This window comes from Chamaea fasciata, unplaced genomic scaffold (genome assembly GCF_029207755.1).
Source record: "Chamaea fasciata isolate MVZ Bird 193981 ecotype frontalis unplaced genomic scaffold, bChaFas1.0.hap1 SCAF_6, whole genome shotgun sequence".
Classification (NCBI taxonomy): domain Eukaryota; kingdom Metazoa; phylum Chordata; class Aves; order Passeriformes; family Sylviidae; genus Chamaea; species Chamaea fasciata.
The window spans coordinates 40879536-40900458 of NW_027094091.1; the positions used below are offsets into that span (position 1 = coordinate 40879536).

General features: G+C 38.9%; 1 protein-coding gene across 3 annotated transcripts; it reads right to left on the reverse strand.

Annotated features, from left to right (window-relative positions):
• Positions 1 to 942: 942 nt before the first annotated feature.
• Positions 943 to 20709, reverse strand: TMEM144 (transmembrane protein 144). Of its 3 annotated transcripts, none has more exons than XM_066186067.1 (13): positions 20667 to 20709; positions 18079 to 18158; positions 16398 to 16591; positions 15110 to 15232; positions 14656 to 14755; positions 13972 to 14052; positions 11879 to 11960; positions 11105 to 11178; positions 10082 to 10200; positions 8646 to 8765; positions 8062 to 8159; positions 6059 to 6112; positions 943 to 5186 (listed from the first exon to the last, which is right to left on the reverse strand). In XM_066186067.1, exons 3-13 carry the CDS (start codon positions 16534 to 16536, stop codon positions 5103 to 5105), a joined length of 1074 nt encoding a protein of 357 aa, XP_066042164.1. In that variant the 5' UTR covers positions 16537 to 16591; positions 18079 to 18158; positions 20667 to 20709; the 3' UTR covers positions 943 to 5102. The 3 variants fall into 3 exon arrangements, with proteins under 3 accessions (XP_066042164.1, XP_066042165.1, XP_066042163.1); XM_066186068.1 differs by lacking the exon at positions 20667 to 20709 and adding an exon at positions 20146 to 20234 and having other exon boundaries at positions 10091 to 10200; XM_066186066.1 differs by lacking the exon at positions 20667 to 20709 and adding an exon at positions 20146 to 20231.
• Between the last annotated feature and the right edge of the window lie 214 nt (positions 20710 to 20923).

Genomic DNA, 20923 nt, shown 5'->3' on the forward strand with positions numbered 1-20923 from the left:
ATCCTTTCAGATCAGTCTTTCTCCTAGGATAGGTCTGCAAAGAGGCTGTGGCCTTTGTATTCCCAGGGCTCTTCCTTCACTGGGATCAAAGCTCAGGTGTACAAACACAGGTGGGGAGCAGTCACCATTCTGCAACTCCTGAACAAGTGTTCCTCTCCCCAGCCTCTATCCACAAAGAGCAGAATTTTTATTCTGATCCCTGACTGGTGTCAATGAACAATGCCCTCTGAGGTTTGCCTACAGGCTCAGTGAGACTAACTCAGAGTGCTATGACAGTTTCCCTCACTGCAGCAAACCAAGGGCACAGAAAACTTGCTGCCACCAGTTCTCTAATTTTAATGAGTAGTGAGATGAAAAACCTCTCCCTCTCCACCTCTTCTCTGCTTTGGCCCTGGAAGATATGTGATTTGTTTCCCAGTTCTGCAGGAGATGTTTTGAGAAGATCAGCAGTGTGAAAAATGCTAAGACGGGGGCAATAACTTGCATATCTCCAGGTACGGTTTATGTCAGTACCAGTGAATTGGTTCCAGTATGAATACCAAAACCTGAGGTCATGCCAAGTTACTTGCACAAGGACTGCCTGAATCACTGATAGCAGCAGGACTAACGCAGGTCCTGTTTCCTTTATTTCCTCTCTCAGGTTAGACTTTCAAACAGGCCCCTCAGAGCAGTAAGAGACACAAGAACTGTTTGGTATTTACATTTAATTAAACAGTATTTTAAATTTACACTAGAAATTAAATATATTTTAGATTTTAAAAAATGTAAGAATCACTACTTCAGCAATTAAAATAAAGTGCTTCATAGTCAGTCACTATCTATCAGCATTACATGTAGCTAAAGGAAAGTGGAATCCATTAGTCATTCAGTAATTATGGAATAGGGCATTAAACATCAGTTTTCAATTTGAAAACAAGGTCAAAAGAAAACAGACACTAATCGTTAGCGTGAATCATCTTAATTTACATTTTATTTTCAGGCCAGATGCAAGAAAGCTCAACAATCAGGTCGTACAGTTGAAATAGTATTTAATCTACCCTGACTATCAGTTAAAAAAGAAAATGATTATATAAATAAAAAATAAAGTTTATATGGGAATAAAAAATAGTTTTTACTGTTTACATTTGAAGACAGCAACAATTGTACTTAAATTATTTTCCAGGTACAATAATTTTTACTAAGAATATGAAGGAATAAAAGGAAGGGCAGTGAGCTTCAAAATATTCATTGATAATAAACACAGGGAAAGAAATAAACAGGTAAGAGAAATCTAAAAAGAGATTACATGAATTCCCTGGTTCACAAGACTGCACAAAAATTTTAAGGAACTCCCAGTTTGCCTAAATTTTAAAGGCTACTTTGCCTCAAAGTATTACCAGAAAAAAAAATCTTTAAGCGAAATCAAATATATTCTGAAAAGTTGTTAAACAGGCATAAGCAAATATTTGAAAGTTTAATTTTCTCCAAGAGATGTGATTCTTCCATTTATACAAAAACATGTTGATATAAACAGAATCATGATAATTTATATTAGCTGCAAAATTTTCTCTTGCTAAACTCAGTTACCGCCAGACTGTTTTGTACAAATAGCTCTATAAACATGCTGTTAATCCACCATCCTCACATGAAAGAAGTAGCAGTGTTATTTCTAAATGGAAATGTCAAGACCAAGAAAATCTCAGAAATGAGGGGAATATTTATACAACATATTCCAAGCGAACAACACAAAAACTGTTCTGGAAAATCACATGGGATTTTTCACAGAAAAGTGCTGGAAGAGGTGGGATTTTTTTTCTTGCAGTCAACAAGTCAAATCCAATAGGATAGCTTCTAAAAACATTTTAATAAAGGTCATACTTGAGCTGTCACAAGCAAGAATTTTAATTAACACCCTAGCAGTCAGCAATTAAGTCTGCACATCTGATAGCTTTACAACATAGACTGGAGAACTGCCTCAGACTACAAACATTTATTTACATGGCAACTGCTATGGACAGGAGCTCAGGATTTGTGTGGGGTTTTTTTTTTTTCCCCCCCAGAAAGTCAGTGGTCTTGTACAAAAACTAGGAAATGCAAGGGTGCTCCTGCCCTGGAAGATTTAACTGCTTCCTATAGTCATATGCAGTAGACAGATGCTGTGTCCGTATTAGAAGTTCACAGCATCCCTCAAGAGACACAGCAGAAGCCATAAGATCATCTATCCCAGGGAATGCATGGAGGATTAGAGAAAGGGAAAGCAGAAAGGGTGGAAGTTCTGCAGTTCTGCCTCTCATGATCATGGAAATAATGGCAGCCACAGGACCACGTACCTTCTCCACAGCTGAGCTGGGTCCATGTCTATTTCTGAAGAAGAAAACCCCACTGGTCACTGGTTTGGTTGGGATTTTTTCCTGTAGTAAGCCTAATATCCTAAGCCTTTAAAATCATGGCTATTATAGAGATCATAAACAGAATGTAAGGTTTATAACATCTCCCATACGATAATTCAGCAGGTAATTATGCATCCAAATTTCTTCTCTTTATCTAGAGGTGACATTTCTTTACCTAAAGTGATCATAATTCCAGACACCGTGAAGCCCTGAGTTTCAAAACTCTGACAGCATGCCTGCATCCATGTTGCACCTGAGGTGGACCAAGCACAGGCAAGTGTGGTTGGAAAACCAGCACCCTCTGGCCATCCTCCATGCAGGGGCATTGGAACAGCCTGTGCAGGGCCTGGAGCACCTGCCTGAAGCAGGAGGGACATTTCTTGCAGAGCTCACTGCTCACTGAGAGTGTGGCTCTTCCTGGTTAGGAGAGGGGCTGCGGAGGGGGGGGGGGGGGACAATAGGCAGGAAACTGTGCAGGGCAGGAAACTGCCCCTTTGTCCCTCTGCTGTCACCTGCTTGCTCAAGGCAGGTTGTCCTGCTGCTGCCTTTGCACCGCCTAGGGAGCAGGACTGAGGCACTAGTAATTTACTGTACATAAACTATTACCTCACTGCCACATTAAAGCATATATGTGTATCTGAGGAGCCTGAGGATGTTATATTTTGGTTTGGCCAATTCTTTGTCTATCAGCAAGTTTCTGGCACGGACTATATTCCTGGAATATTTAAGAGGGGAATCCATAAGACTGTGATCTTTAAGAAATTAAACAGAACCAAGGAAATTAATAAATGTACCATTTAATTCAAGTTATTTCAAAACCAAAGTGAATATATTACTTTTCCTTGTCTGAGTCAACAGAAAAATGGCTCAGTAAGTAACAGTCAAGTGTCTGTCAAGGAGAAATTGTGCCTGACCTGGGTACTGGACAGAAAAAAATACCAGTTTTCAGTTCAGTATCAGGTGTTAGGGTAGAACACATCATGTACCTTGAACAGTTCTATCAGATGTTATGTAAAAGCTCTGAGAATGCAGTCTAAACAAAAGCACTGCAAGACACAGGAAAATTGTACTCAAAGCTTAATCAATTGTTCCCGAAAAGTTAAAAAAGGTATCAGATACCAAAGTGTAAGTAAAGGCCACTATGATTCAGCATTTTCATTAATTATTTATAGCAATTAGAGAGTACATTTATTAAATTTGCAGATGACATCTGGCTGAAAAATGCTGCTGCCTTGTTGGAGGAAAAGGTTAACATAGAGACCAAAATTAGTGAAATGTCTTAGAGGGGAAAAAGCCAGTCAAGCACCAAGTTCTGACACCGAGGCAGGAATAAACAACACAAGATAGGAAAAAGCAGGTTCAGTAGAAGTTCTAAGACCAAATCTGGTGCAGAGCAGACAAAGAAAGGCGGAAGGGAGAAAGAAATGATTGCAATCTAAACAGGCTAACAATATCAAGACATGATGGCAAAAAGCTGTGATGTGGAACTATGAACAGAGTTAGCAAATCCCATGGGGAAAAACACCCATAATCTTACAGCTGCTCTTCTTGGTTTTGAAAGACTGTAGCCTGACTGCCATGTTTTGGTGTTCTGCACAGACCTAGGCCACTTACTGAGAGATCGGCATGGAGAAGACTTCAACAAAACCTCACTGCAGCCTTCCAGAAGCTTAAGGAGGTGTATAAAAAGGAGGGAGAGAGACTTTTAATACAGGCAGACAGGGCAAGTGGCAATGGTTTTACACTGAAAGAGGTTGAGTTTAGATTAGATGTTAACATGAAATTCTTTACTCAGATGGTAGTGAAAGACAGGAATAAGCTCTCCAGAGAAGCTGCTGCCTCATATCTGGAAGTGTTCAAGGCCTGGCTGGATGGGGCCCTCATCAACCTGGTCTAGTGAATTGCATCCCTGTCCTTGGCAGAGGGGTTGGACCTAGATGATCTTTAAGGTCCCTTCCAGCCAAACCATTCAAATATCAGGAAAGACAATGAGAAATTACAAGCAAGGGAAGACAGCAGGAGCTGGGGTTGTCTAATGCACTGAAGAAAAGACTAAGAGGAGATTCAGACAACATCTCTGCATTTATTAGCTGCCGCAAGTAAGAAAATAAACAGCCCCTATTAGCGGTGATAATGGTAACTGTTGTGAAATAAAAGTAATTTATTTTCCTGCACCCTTTTTACTCTATTTCCTTCACAAGTCTGAAGTGATTGGAAGACAATATTTTAATGCATACTAGTGAGTTTTAAGAATAATGCTTCTAAGTAAAAGAAAAGCTTTGTTATCTTCATGTGTATCAGTTTCATAAGGAATATTTCAAGACATGTCTTATATATAAGTTGGTAAGAAAATGTTTTAATAAACAAATCAGCTTGCAAACACATACAGTATTATAGACTAAAATTAAAATCACTATCCACCATCACAACAGTAAACTTCAATTTATGATGACACAAATTTTAGCACCTGAATGAAAAAAACTAATAATTAGTAACAATAAAATCATTTAGCTTTGATTAATAAAGTCCTTTGATTTTCTTACTGTCCCAAGAAAAACAGAAACAGAGATTTCCAGATTTTCTTTCATGCCAAATGTTTTCATTTTCCACTCGTCTGAAGCAAGTTAGGGTAAATGTTGGACACACATTTTGAGAAGAATTATGCATTGTGATCTACCAACACTGTCTATTTGTGTTAAACGTTAGCACCATCTACTGGTCCAGAAAGTCCTTTCAAACTTTAGAAAAAGCTGTGGAAAGTGATCCAGCCAAAATGATGCAAAACGATACTGACAGTAACACGTAGTTTTTCAGTCCCTGTACAGGCAAAAGAAGAGAAAAATGAAAATATCATCTTTTCATTATTGATACCACTTGAAAAAAAAAAGTAGAACAAAGTATTAAGTTTCATTTAGGCAGATATTATATGAAAAGAATGAAAGGCTTAGAGAGTTACAAAGATGTGGATAATGAACATTATTATCTTCTACTGTGGTGCAATACTAATTTGCAGTGGGAGACACAGAACTTCTAGATCCAATGATGCCTGATAAACAGTCACCAAAAATACTGAGAAAGTTCATCTCCAATAGCAAGTTAGGTACCTATGGATCCTGGATAGATTGGCAAAAAGAACCTGGTATTACATGGCTAGCATTCAGTGCTTCGAATTCCACTAGAAAACTAACTTCTGCCTATATGCTAAAATACAGTAAATTAGCTTGTTGCAGACAATCACTGCTGTATCAATTTAGGATCTTTACACTGTAATTACAAAGGTTAATTAACCTTTTTACATCCTTTGTTGAACCTGACTCTAAAAATGTAATCTACTTGCTGATGTGTTATTGGGACAACTGGTCATTCCCCTGCTCTACTGAAAGAACTGGCTCAAACGAAAACTGTCTTCAGGCAGTGCCTGGCATCCTGCCTCCTGGCTGTGCTACAGTCTTCACTTACAATCTACAGCTTCTCATAAAGCTATGGAACTAAAACCTTCATTCCTGTAAAAACTGTTGACAGTTCTTCAGGTTTCTTGGAAAACTTAATATTGCATAATATCACTTTCAGTTTCATAATGCAATACTTGCAAGGAGGAGAAATATGAGATACAGCTGAATACCAAGTCATACTGTTTCTAGAGCTAGAGGCAAGCAAGACATATTAGGTAAGAGACCTAATTACATTACCTTGATTTCCTTAAATACCAGGACTCCCCACATTGCAGCAACAAGGCCAGGACCCTAAAGAATAAGATTAATTTGTATGTTACAGCATTTCACTAAAATTTACTCCTTCTCATTACTGCTCTCAGGTTGGTTGAATTTTGTCTGGATAACACATTTAGGTCTTTCCATTCTGTATAAATAAAGCACTAATGACAAAAGCATAAACATCACTGAAACATTTACTAAGATACAATAAAACCTTCAGGAAGGGCTAAAGAGTCAAGGAATTGCCTTTTTTTTTTGCAGTCGGCACAGGTCCTTTCTAAAGGACACCGTGGAGTCTGCTCCAGCTGTTACATGTTCTTTCAGTAGGCTCCAAATAACATGCCTCACTTTAGTCCAAATTAGAGTCCACAATGTTTCCTAACATTTCCTTTATTAGCATGACTAACTATTGGACAAAGTTTGATTTTATTGTTCAGTATGGTATCAAGAGACTGAAACACAGATCTTTTTCCTGTATAGCTGGCATCTGGACAAAGTACAAAGCCAGCCAGGGAGACAGGTCAAGGAAACTCCTGATTTTCCGTGATGTTGTTGTAGAGGTTTCCTGGCTAACAGCAAACAAGTGATACACAACAGCAACTTCCAGGCACTCTTGGTAATACAATTTTTCCCCTGAGGGAGCCATGATCTGAATTTTCATCTCTGATGAGAAATATCTGAATATGAAGCAAAAACTGGCTCTGTTAACGCTTCCCACTAGAGCTGTTCTGAGAAACACTTGACAGATGTTTGGCCAGTGACCCTCCTCTCTTCATCCTCAATGCAGCTGATGGGACACAGATACAGACAGCAAACAGTGTCTCATGCTGAATATATGTGTGGGTGCTGTTTCCTAATGACATTGCCAACTATTATTTGAGGGGTTATTTCACTTTCTAGATAATGTGCACTGTGAGAGGGATGCACTTTAAAAAATGGAACAAAATGTTAAAGGGATGTGATGAATACACCTCTAAAATTTTTCTCCAGGGTGAAATAAACCAGCAGTTCTGAACCTGTAGTCCAGATAGGCAGTTTCTCATCAGTGCTGTCCTTACATTTTTCATTTTGTGATTTTACATCCCCGCCCTTCAGGCATACTGATAACTAAATTACTAAAGCTGCTTTCCATTAATCCTTCAATTTCTAATTAGAATGATCCCAAGTTGGTTTTTTTTTTTTTTTTTATTTTTTTTTTTATTGCATGCTGCAGAATATATTCTGACTTACTGCATTTTGAGGCAAAGCTTAATCACCATTAAAGTTGTTTCATTAGTTTGCTTCCAAAATACAGCTATTAAGAAAAACTTTGGTTTCAATATTTATTAACTCTCATTTGTCACCCTCGCATCACCAACTAGTGCAGTGTCAAGAGAGTAAATGCAAAGTTTACTTCTACCTAGCAATTGGAATTTATGCTTTAAAGGTACATCATAAACAGGAATAAAACAGAGACAGAACAGGCCAACCTATTTTCCACACGTTTGCATAAGAACATTATTTTCAGTAGTAGATAATCTGTTCTGTTTGTTCAAGAACTGTAAAAGGAAAAAAAGCCTGACTGAATCAAGCAAAATAACTAGTAGGGGATAAAAGTCACAAACTCAAAAACATTCAGATAAAAATATACTTCCTGGGATGAAAGCATAAAATAATTCTTCTTTTAAACATTCCAATTAAATAGTTAATATTGATGTAATTCTGTTTACAAAGCTTTGGCTTTTATATAACCTAAAGACTCACACTCTCAATTCTTCTGGTTTTTCTTATGGTTGACATTGACCAAGATGGTGCTTGTAACAGACATTCAGGTTCCTAAAAATCCAAAGACTAGGGCAGACAAGCAGAGGAGGCACTGTATACTTTTGACTAAAAATGCTCTAGACCCATCGTAATTTCAACTCAATTCCAAAAAAAGAAGGGTGAAAAACCTATTCACTTTTAATTCTAGTTAGAGATCTTATTTTTTATATACTTACTGCAGTAATTATTGGAAAGCTGACGACAGCACTGAGATAGTGATTGGCCAGGAACCAGCAGCAATTTGCTATTGCCCAAAGCACACCAGAAACAAACCCTAGAAAAATAAATCCCAATCAAAAAACATGCATAGCAAGGTACAGGCAGCAGTTTGTGGAAGTTTTATACTTTTAGCATAATACAGCAATTGTATATATGAATTTTAGTATGTTAACTATTTCAACAAGCTGGCTCTGGCAAACTAAACCAAAGCTCAAAGGATAAAAATCAGCTACTCCAACTGAAGCAGCAAATTAATTAAAGTTCATTGTTTTCTGGGCAATGTGCTCTCTACTTTGGCAATCAGTTTTTGAAAATGTGCAATGCCACTTTGTTCTAGTTTCAGATTAGAACAAGTTATCACTGTCTCCTAACCTTAATTAATTAAGAGCACTAAGAGAAGTGCTTTTTCAAAAGAGACAAGAATTCAAATGAAGATACTTGAGAGGTGAACCACAATTCCAACACACAACTTGAACTAATCACTGCAAAATGGTCTGAAGAAGTAGCTGAAATTAATTGCTACTTTAAAAACCAGTCATACCTGGCAATATGGCTTGGGGAAAAACGTAAGGTTTATTTTTCCTGACTGCACAATAGATCAAAAAGTAGATGGTACTTGTAAGAAATATTCCGCTGAAGTGTGCAAAAACATAATCTAAATCTGAAACAGAAATTAAAAAATATTAATAAAAACAGCAGTTATTAATTTAAACAAAATTATTTTCACTGATAACATTCTTATAGACAACGCATAAAGGCGCTACTCCTAAGAATTCAAATCTCATTGTGCTGAACTCAGCTGCCAGTCTGACTGTGGATGCATACAATCAATGACACCTATTAAACATGAACTAAACGCTGTGTTGACTTATTAGAGGCTTCTAAGCATTTCTATGCTGTTATTTTCAGAACTCTATTACATATTTCTGAATTAATTTAATAAAAAAACTCTATTACATATTCCTGAATTAATTTAATAAAACCTTGAGAAAATCATCAGGTGAGGCTACAAAACTAGGGTGGAGATTTTACATAATTGTAGATGGTCAAGAGAGGTTGTAATTATGTTCCTGTATTCCTGTGCCCTTGTTTTGTTCTGTACATTTAAGGGCAAGACAACTGCACAGACTACGTAAGCTAAACATAGCTCAGTTTTATCCTTTTTTAATCTTGAAGGATGTATCACAATTTTGATCACTATAATTATGAACAATAATAAATCCTTTATGGATTTTGTATGTGCTAAGAGAGTATTTCCAACATGGTAAAGCAGAAGCATGTTGCATGTGGGTGATACTCGTCTCCCTGAAGCTGTAAATTCTCAACAAGAAAGACAGCTATGGTAATGACAACATCTGTTTTGCCTGGTTGGGGAATATACACATTGCAGAATTCAGGAGAAATTGTGTATGACAATGGCAACATTATGTGTTCTCAGCAGTACTTTGCTCTCAAGGTGCTGCATGCATTACCTGATAGAGTATAACCTGAATCTGGAAAAAAATGTTTCTGGGAGAATGCTGTTTGAAAGTGGAAATTAAGCTTATGTTAAATGGTTTCAAATAAAAAAACAACACGGTTTTAATTACTTATGTTGTTACATATCTGCTCTCCTCATCAGTTACGATCAATCTTCTCTTCCTTTATTCCTGTTAGCAATTGGCAAGCTCGTGCCCTTGTTTAACTCATTCATCACTCATCCAAACTCTGTATTTTGAGAATGCTAGTATTTAATGCCTTCAGAAACATACCTGTATGGCAGTTTTTGGGCTGTTTCTGAGTGTTTCTTTATGGTGTAATTCACCTCTGAGAAAAAGGGAGTGCTAGGGCTATGATTATGACAACATGTAAAGTACTGAAAAACTGATAAATTGTCATTGCATAGTTTCAGGCATATCAAGAATTTCACCCTATGCCTTCAAAAAAGCAGGAGAACACAATGAAAAAATGAAGCAGGAGTGATCCATTAGCCTTTACCAAACTGACTTGCTCCTGTGTATACAGTTTCATTTCTTCTTCCATGGTCCTTGATGTAAAGTACCGGTACAAAACTGGAACCATAGAGTATTCCAGCTACTACAGCCAGGCTACAGCCTCTTTAAAAAGAACAAAAATTGGAGAAAAATAGCCTTGCATGAATTAAAGAAGTAGACAACACATATAAGCCCAGCACTGCAGGTAAAAACTGTGTATCATTTAAAAATTGCTAGGTGTAAAAATAGTATATTTTAGCACATTTTTATTTTCTAGTAGGGAAATAGTTCACATAGTTTCCTTCTACTTTGTAGCCAAGCAGTGCAGAAAATTCCTGCTAGCAAAAGCCAGCAATCTAGATTAATGACATGGGAAATTAACTAACTAGGACTTCTTAAAAGCAGAGCTAGGTAACAACACACAAAAATTCAATTTAAAACGCTCCCACCCTCACCTTTGTTGTTGCAATCTATACATTCTTTGTAACTTCCCAGGTTCATTGCCTCTTCAGGCCCCTTCTCCACAGATTGCTGTGCTCTTGGCAGTCTCCATTCCCCACATTAGCTTCTTGTTAGCTTGCTTCCACTTGGGAGCACTTTGACTGTCTCCTTACCATACTGCCACGCCTTCTCCAGCTGTATTCACTTGGAAACCACACCTGGAAGCATGTCATTAGCACAGGCTTCTTCTATGCTGTGGTGCTAATCAACCGGGTGCTAAAACTCAGCTCTGTAATTACTGAGTTGATATTGTTATTTACTTTGCCAAATGATATTTTTCACAGTAGTACCTAATACTTAATTGGTAAGGTTAGACACACTCAACAGTACCAATGGAATAATTGAAATAGCTGTGCAACTATTCATACATAGATTTGCACACTACACTAGTATGTAAAAACTTGTTATTTATTAGCGTGTGACTTTGCTAGGAAACCACAGCACACAAATTCTGCTCTTACACTGTGTTCAACTATCTTCTTTGGCTACTTTCCATGCACCAGCAAAATAACTTTTAGCAACTTACATGAGTCTCTTTTTTGCTGGAGAAAGGTTGTTCACCCATGAGTCCTCAGTGGTATCTTCTGAAGCATTAATAGACTGCAAAAAACCAAGAGTTTTCATGCAAATTCAGTTTAGTTTAATTTCTTAAAATGTGCAATTCCTTAAAGCATCTTCTGTGATTCAGTCTGGTAGATGGAACCTCTAGGGAGCATTGAGCAGATCTAGAAAACTCTCAGGGCTCTCTGTTCAGACACTGAGTACTGACCTCTAACAGTAAGGAAAAATGGTAGGAGGAGCCTGTGGTTCTCCATGTCTCTTCCATACTTTGGGCTCCCTAAGGAACCAATCTGGTACCCCTCACTGGCCTCCAGCCTGTGCCACAGCTGATGATGACAGTCAGCAACTCTTGACAGTCTCCTGGTTCTGCAATGTGGCAAAAACTTGGCCTTTCACCTATGCACCTCACAGCTATACAGCTAATGTTTCATTGAAATTACTTCCTCTTCTCGTATAAGAAAGTAATACACTTTTATATAATCTCTATCATAATGAAGAAGGACTTTCTAAGCCATCTAAAGTTGACAAACAAGAAAGAACATGTGGGAATACCTCTTCTCTTGCTAATATTCAAAATGATTTCCAAGATCCCCAGATTAAGATACAATCAGTACATATTTATGTTGTTTTGTATAGTCTACAATAAATCCTAGCAAACCTGACTAACAGACACAATTTTTTTGTTTTAAAATGGATTATTATTTTCACTGCTGTAAAATAACAACTGTAGAGTACTTACACTTTCTCTCAGTAAAGGTGTGCTTTCTAATGAAGCTGAAGAACTCTGGACTTCAGTTTTTATAAAAAGAAATATGACAGCACTCAGAAGAGAAAAATACACCAATAAATACCATGTCAGCTCAAAAGGACATAACATTTACTGTCCAGAGACAAAAGTTTAATTTGGAGGCATATTCCTTTGTTTTCATTATTATCCTAGAGTAACTGCAGTGCATTTAAAAAATGCTTTAAACTCATAACTTACTATGATTATATATATTAAAGATAAAAATGTAATAATTTTAAGTCATTAATTTAACTTAGCTAACAGACAGCCTAAGTGAAAGTAGAGTAAATAAATCAGTTTTTTTATCACTTTATGGATCTTTTTTCTAATGAAATGTGACTGAAACATCTTCTTTTAACAGTGTGTAGTTACACTCACATTAACAACAGATGCTTTAGCTAAAAGTGCCCTTTTGTACCAAACCACACATAAATGGAACACATGCTTGAAAATTCTATATGGACCACTTAAACCTGCACAGAATGGCCACTATAAGCACGGAAAAATGTCAATTTTTAGTCCTGCATCATATGTGAGGGATACTGCTGCTACAGGGCTTTGTGGGCATGCAGAAGGAAAAGGGACATTGATCAGTGCTGCTCAGTGCATCAAGTGAATAAAATGGAGAAGAAAGGGTAATATTACAACTCCTAACCCTGTGTCCAGGAGATCAGCTAAATACACGCAATCAGAACTGGAAGGATCTGCCTCTTAATTTTTTTTTATTGCTTTTTACTTTTTTGAGAAACATTTTAATGATCTAGGAATTTCTTCTCCTAGCTGTAAACAGAACATTTCCATTTGAAGAAGGATTCATCTCTTACCAATGGAGTAAACATAGGTATAAAAGGATGTCAGTTTCCTCCAGAGGAAGCATATAGGTTCCACAGAGGAGGCTAAAAGGAAAAGCCTGCTTCTGAGCTCCACAGAAAAACACACACAGGCTTTGTGCAGTTTGACAGGAAAACATGTTTGCTCACTACATCTCTCCCTGTTGGTCACTCCACCATGGTATCTCAGAAACAGGAAGCAGGTGGTGAGTTGCATGAATTCATCAGGCAGAAATAGCAGTACTGCTACAATTTTCTCAGTACCACCCAAAATCATGTGCCACATGTCACAGGAATGGATACAATGCTGAGGATTCTTAGAAAAGAAGAAAAGTGGAAGCAAAAATCATGAATCTAAAGCAGAAGCTCTCTCCTACCAATCAGAAATGGTTTATCTCCACGTTCTTAATACCCCTCTTTTCTGAAAGGCATTATGTTCATGTTCTGTCAGCATGCTTCCAGTTAGCCCTTAGGATTTGGGGCCATGATCCCAACCACCCAGCTGGAAAGCAAGAACACTGCTACATAACAAAGATCCTCCTCCTTCTGTGTTTGAAGCAAAACTTATGCATTCGTACAAAGAGCAAACATGCCAAAAGAATAAAGCCCTTCTGAAGATCCTGAAAGTGGACACTGCGTGGGATTTGGAAGTCTGCCTTAAGACTTACTAGACACTGAGCTATTACAGACAGGAAAACATGCAAAGCCTCTGGGCTTTCGTGGACTCCAAAGTACCAGGGAAGGGTTTCTGTGGTATATTCTGTTGTTATGAGATTAAGATTTGTACCCCTGACTGAGTGAAGTGAGATGAGAAATCTGAGGTTTTCTCAACAAGATTCTTCTAGTCAGTCTGTCCTCTGACAGGATTTGAGGAAAGGGGACCATTAGAATAACCTTGCTAGGGAGCCAATCTGTGCATCTCTGCTTTGCCTTGAACATGCCAGCAAAAAAAACCAAAACAAAACCAACCAACCAAACAAAAAAACCCCCCAAACTTCTGTGTTTATGGATAACCATTTCACTCCTGTACTGGATAACATGTCTGTATCTACATGAACACTGACCAGCCAGGTATGGATAGCTCACGAATATGGTAGTAAATTGATTTGCCAAAAAGCCTTCATAATATTCATTCTCTTGCTAAATCATCCTGGTAGTTGGTTATTAAACATATATTTTACATAACAGAAATCCATTACAAGTATCAATTTTTACCTTATGAGTGAAAGTCCAGCTCCAATATAATTTAAGATTGGTCTTGATACCTCTTCTGGGTCAATTCCAAACCAACCAAACCTGGAATATTTAACCAGTTTCACTTAGATGCATGACTTTATACAAATAGTTAAATTGTAACCTAGTCTTTGAAGTCTTGACTCATGTAAATAATTCTGCTTAAGTATATATTTTCAGTACTAGATCAGTGCTTCAGTTGGCTTGCAAAAAAGCTATGTCTACCTTACAAAAACAACAATTAATTTAATGTACATTTAAAAAAATATGTATATTTAAAAACTGAAGTTAAATTATTTTATCAGACCAGAAGAAAAAATACAAATATGTGCTAGTTTTACGTTAAGAAATACATTATTTATCAACTCAGTAACTTCACTGGGCATTCTTCTTTTTATTAAAACAGACAAAATACAAAAAGCTAAAATAGTTACCTTGAGTACTTTCCAGTGAGAAGGAAAAAGTTTTAATACACAGGATAAATCCTCTTTAATAGTAAACTTGGCAGTGTTACATTAATGGCTGGAGTTGATCTTAAAGGGCTTTTCCAACCTGAATGACTTTATGATTCTACAGGTAAGCTTTTACTGCAGTTATTAATGAAGACTTGGCAACATTAGTTATGTTATTAATTAATTAATGACTTAATATTTAAAACATACTTACCTCGAACTTGCCCAACCAGTCAGCAAATTGAAAGAAGCCCAGACCAAAAGACCAAGAGCTAAGCCAATAGTTTTAACAATAGGGACAACTGTAATATTGCCTGAAATACAAAACCCAAAACTGAAATCAGTTAAAAAATAGAATGTGATCTTGAATGCTTGCTTTAGGTTCTGTGCCTGGTTGGAAGGCACAGAAGAAATTTAGGAAGCTGCAAGGTAGTAAGAAACAGTGTTTTTAAAAAACAAATACACTGAACATAGACTTTTTCTGCATATAATTTTAAATGTTACTTTTGGTGTGAATTTGCCTCTTACAAAATAAGCATAATAAAACAGTATTTACTATAAGGGTACAGTTCCTTTAATGGTGAGGCTTTAAAGAACTAAATAACTACTAAATAACTACTATCTTATATATGGAAAAGTTTCAAGAAATGGAATGTTTTTATCCTCACCTGTAGCCCACAAAAAACCTCCAACCATAGCCAGAGGCCAAAACCGGGGGCAATTCTGGATCAAATTGACCACCAAAGAAACTATCCATATGGAGGCACAGAGAATCCACTGGAAGAACATGCCTGTGGATAAATCAAATGCACACAATAGGGAATTTGTAGAATACTGCATGTGTGAATCTCTTAACAAAATATGTTTATCTTTGATAAAGAATAGAGGAAAAAAATAAAAAAAATGGCCACTGCCTTTGTGAATGTCAGAGAACCTTTTTACAATTTATTCAAGGGATGTATTTTTAGGGTGGGTTATAATTTGGTTAACCTTTTCATTATCATGCATTCTTCCTACAGAGCTGCAAAAGACACTTTGCTGGCCAAAGTTTACACAAGCCCTGATTCTTAAATACTTTAAAATTTTGATGGACTTCTGGCAAAGACGATATTCAGCAGCTGCAAGCTTCTCCCACCACCTCAGTAGCTGCTAACAAAGATGACTGCAACAGGATGAAACTTTTTCAAAGCTCAAGCTTTTCCAGTATTCCTGGACACTGAGGATGATCAATGACATATCTCTTCTATCTCTGTAGATTGTCAAAGGGTCAGTTAGGCAGACCAGTTAACTTTATGCCAGCTGTGCTAAGACTTTCCACTGAAAGTCTGTCTTATTAGGGTCATACTTGGCACAAAGAGCAGATACTATATCCAGCTTGCAATGCAGCTACTATATTGCAATAACATAATGCAGATTTATTCATCTAGGGATCTGGTAATTGGTTATGCTTGATATAAACATGGAAATTTAACATAAACTTCGTAAAGTGACAATATTCCAACTAGGAAATAGGAATGATTGTTTCCTCTTACCAAGTCACCAAATAAAACTATTAAAATTTCAGGTTTTGTTTATATGTTAGGTCCACAATGGAAAGACAATGCTCCATAGTCCAACACCTTTTACCTTATTTTAAAATAATACCATATGTATCCGAGGATCCCCATAAAGGTAGAACTAAGGACATTTAAATTTCCATTGTGAAATTCTCATGAAATGTACATCATCACTGTCAAAGTGCACAATTTATAAAAAGGCTCTTCAAAGATATGCCACATCCTGAAGCACTATTATTGCTTTATACCCTAACAACAGCAGACAAAATGAAACATTTTTGGATTAATACTGTGATGATTTTTTTTTACAACTAACATTGCAACGCTAGTATTTGGTGGTAAAATATTATTCCTATTAGCAAAAACAGCAAACCAAAGAAAAGAATATAGTTAAGTTTACCATCACCAGTATCAAATTTCTTGACAGGCACAAAGTTTGTCCCAAACAGAAGGACAGCAACTGTGGAAGAAGTAAAGCCAATAGCTAGATCTGTTCCATTGCTGCTGTTAACAGCACTGTAAGCTTTCCCGATATTCATCTTTGTTCTGAAGGTGCTTCTTTTTGTGTTGTTTTGCTGCAGGTCCTGGCAGAATCTGAAATCAAAGAGTGGAATTAAGTATGTGGATTATTAAATAATACCAATCTAGTTCAGAAATCTAAAACTTAAAGGACCCAACTGATCAACTTCTTAAAAGCTGAAATGAACCACAAAGTGTACTGTAGAACCCCATGAAAATCTGCCATAAAACATGAATGAAGTTACTTAGGAACAGATGCACGACCACCCCCAATATTGTATGTTTTGTCTGAAGACACAAAAAGTGAATTTAGAGGTGCACTCAAAGGTTATGAGGATGTGAACCTGGGAGGGCTACGGGAAGCACTGATGCCTTAGTGAGATGCTCAATCAGAATATTCCTTATTGCTGTAGCCAAAGCTGAGGGGGAGTCACACTGGGGTGTGTTAAAAAAATGGGGTTAGACAAACTCTTAATCGGCAGAAGCAGCTACAACAGACCCATTGTCAAAAAATCAGGAACAGGGGCAGAAATTCCACAGGTGCCACAGGTGGGATCAAAATGGAATCATAAGGCAACCACAGGGATTGCTCTAGCTGATTATTAAATAAGAATAAAAGTTCATTTTTCTGTGGGGAACAAAGGGAAAAGCTGCCTCTACTATTTCTTTCTTCATTCCACATATGTATAATAAGAAAGGCAAAGATCATTTTCATCCCAGAATACCTCTGACTTTTTTTTTTTTAAAGTGGGAAAGTCATCTTGAGGTTACATTCAACAGAGGTGCCATACATATACTTTTGATATGGAGTATAACTTTGACAGAAAAGATGTCTCTGAGGACAACCACAACAATGTGAACTTTGTGTACATAATCTTAACACAACACTTAAAAGACTACATATAAGAAAAGCATTTGGAAATTTAACTTCAAATGGCAACAGGACACTTGATATGCTGTTATAGCAATACACATGAAATCCTCTGCTCAAAGTAATTACACTGAATCAAAAACCATCTCAAGTGCAGTTTGCCTTTCTCCATTGTAAGTGGACTAGCTACTGCCTGGAGAAAAAAAAGCTGAAATAGGATGGTAGAAATTTTGCCCAGCCTTATAAAAGGGGTTGTGACTGCACTCTCTGCACAAGAACTGAGCTGCTGAACATTCTTTCACCTTATTTTACCTAGTTTTGCCTTCTCCACACTCCTTAGGACAATGAGAACTGTATCTGCTGGGGTTATGCTTTTATCCACAGCTTCAGCAGGGCCATCAGTGACTGCTGAAATTATTTACACTAGCAGATGAGAAGTTTGATTCCACAACTAATATAGCAATTTAATCTCTAGAATTCTTCCCCTTGAAAGATGTTGATATATTTTTAACTTGAGTATTTAAGAGAAACAGTGATGACATTTAAATGATGTATCATTACAATGGCACAGCTGTTTTCATTAATATTATCTTTTCCTCCATCACTCTTCATCTTTTTATCCTACTTAGAGGATAAGCTTCTCCAATAACTTTTCACTGTGTTTAAGATTCTTCTACAAAGTGTGTCTTACCCAGGACCTGCAGACACTGAGCAGCGCAAATAATAATGCTACAACTTCTTCAAAGACTTCACAGGATACACCGTGACACGCTGTGAACAGATTAATACACAAAAAGGCTGACATCAGCTTTCTTCATTCCATCAAATTTGACTCACTGAGTGAATACACTTAAATCATCTAGTGGACAAGTAAGGCCAAGAGTCAGGTTTTGCCCAGAAGACCTTCATGCTGTTAAGGATATAGAACTAAAGCTGATTACACTGCAGCTCTGTGAATGCAGCAATCACCACTTTTGCCTTCAAATTTTAAAGGCTGTTGTAGCTTATTTGCAGAATGACTTATTTATTTTAAGTGGTTTATCAGTCTTTTTAGTTTTGCACAGAGAGATGTTACTTTAAAAATATTTCAGTTTGTATCTACTAAGAGAACTGTGCTGCAGGGCAATATATTTTTCTGCTTGTTTCCCACCTTCCAAAAATCTCTATATTGTGCACGGTAAAGACATCTACACAACTGGAGAACCAGAATCATCACCTCCACCACAAACGTGGAGAGGAAACACAACTCCCACTCAACTGAGAGTATGGTTCATTCACTCTGCTTAGAACTCTGTAACTTTCTAAAACTTGGGACACTTTGTGCCAAATTCAGCTAAATTTCACACCCAGCTATCAACTCCATTTAAAATCCTTCAGAAGAAGCTTAATCAGACAAGGCCTGAAGCAACCTGCTCTAATTTTGATGACAGCACTGCTTTAAGCAGGGAGTTGAGCCAATGACCTCCAGAGGTCCCTTCCAAGCTAAGTAATTCTACTACTGCATGACCAAATGTCAAGAGCAAATAATAAATTGCCAGACAGCATTAAGTTGACTATACTTTTTCTACATACTTTCCACATCAGAGAGCTTCTGAGAATTCACTAAAAGCCTCTTCTCTTCAATCCTATGTTATTGCCAGATGGACTTGCATATGTGCCTCCAAAGACTTAAGAGGTAACAAATGCCAAACCAAAACATTTGTTGAAGCTGCTACACTCTTAGAGCACAGTGGTTCTGAAACTCAAGCAGATACAACTGCAATTGATACTGTTACTGAAGGCTTTTTTCCCCACTAAGTTGCCCTTACTGAAGGGCACTTCAGGGTTCTCAAGCAGAAGAAAAAGTATGATTTTGATGTTGGAATTTTGTTGGTACCCATCGCTCTTTTCCTACTAAGTTCACTGGTTCACCCCATTGGAGTGTTGCGGTCTGCATTTCCACACTTGTCTCAGAAATATGACACCCACAACAACAAATCACGATGCTCACTTGTTGCAACAGCAACACATTGCTGCGATTTCGGCAGACAGGGACAAAATCAAGAGGCCCTGTCTCTGAGAGCTTTCACCTCAGTGGTGATCCAAATTGTTGCTAAGGGTCCAAAGAACCTCTTTGTTAATTGAGTAGGTATCTTTAAATGTTGCATGTCGTATTGACTGTTTTTTTTGCACGTTTCTCCTATAACGCATTTACCATTAAGGGTGGATAGTTTCACTCTTAACTTAGGACACTCCTTTGAGTTCTGAGGTGGCTCAGATCAACGTGCCCACGTGACACCCTTGCTCTAGAAATATATCTTTGCTCCCCTGAGGTGAGCACTTTTAAAACACATCCTTCGCGCACTGTTTTCATTAAACGCTATCACGGAACCAGGAAAACGCTCAGCTGAGAGCTCCACCCGGGCCGCTGTGGCTTCGCTGACGCCGCCGCGCCGGGGCTGCGGCGGGGCAGGCCCTGGCTGCGGGCGGGACATGGCCCGGCCCTCGGCCCCGGCCGCGCCGGCAGGGCAGCCCGGCTGCTCGGCACCGCGCCCCGAGGGGATACCCGAGACCCCGCTCCAGCCGGACGCCTTCCTTCCCGCAGAGCCCCGTGCCCGGCTCAGCGCCACGGCGAGATTTAGGGCGCTCCGCTCCGGGGCAGAAGGCTGCCGGGATGGGCCCGTCCCTCCGTGCGGTCACAGCCCCGCCGCCCGCGCCCCTCCGCGCCCCCTCCCGCCGCGCTCCCGCCGGGCCCGCGCCCGGCCCCGCCGCCGCTCACCGCGGCCTCCCGCCCGCGCATGCGCCGCCCCGCGCCTCGGCCCGCCTCCAGCCGCCCGCGTCCACCCGCTGGCCTCCTCTTGCCGGTCCGGGAGCGGGGCGGAGGTCAGCGGGGTGGGGGAGTTGTTTTCGACTGCCTTTGTCTCGCCGCCATGGCGGAGGGGATGTCCAGGGGTGCTGGCTTCCCGTATGGCGGGAATAGTCACTAAGAGAAAACTTAAATTAATGCATTCATGTTGTGATAAAGGCACCTTTGGTCCTCCCGGCCGTAAGCGCGCGGATGAGACAGTTCCCTCTTGGGCTGAAGTGCGGCTGTGCATTCAACAGGCTGGTGCTGTGACCTTAATTGAAGAATCACAGGATCAATTAGTTTGGAAAAGACCGCTGGAGATCATGGAGTCCAATCTGTGACCCATGTCAGCTAGTCCATGGAGTGTACCAAGTGCCACAGCCTGTCTTAAGCACCTCCAGGAGCAGTGACTCCACCACCTCCCTGGACAGTCCATTCCAGTGTTTAATCACCTGTTGTCACGTCCAGTCTTCAACACCTCCAGGGCCGGTGACTCCACCATCTCCCTAGGCAGTATATTGCAATGTTTTCTGTGAAGAAATTCTTCCTAATGTCCGGCCTAAACCTCTGCAAGCTGAGCTTGAGGCTGTGTCCACCCATCCTGTTGCTGGTTGCTTGGGAGAGGAGGCCAACCCCCAGCTGGCTACAACACCTGTTCAGGTGCTTGTAGAGAGCAGTAAGGTCTCCCCTGAGCCTCCTCCAGGTTAAA

Coding starts and splice junctions, on each gene's coding strand:
- TMEM144 (XM_066186067.1), bottom strand. CDS start 16,536: ATGAATATCGGGAAAGCTTACAGTGCTGTTAACAGCAGCAATGGAACA. Junction 10,201..11,104: donor CCAGCAAAAAAGAGACTCAT/GTAAGTTGCTAA, acceptor TTCTTTTTAAAG/AGGCTGTAGCCTGGCTGTAG. Junction 8,160..8,645: donor TCCCCAAGCCATATTGCCAG/GTATGACTGGTT, acceptor TTATTTTTCTAG/GGTTTGTTTCTGGTGTGCTT.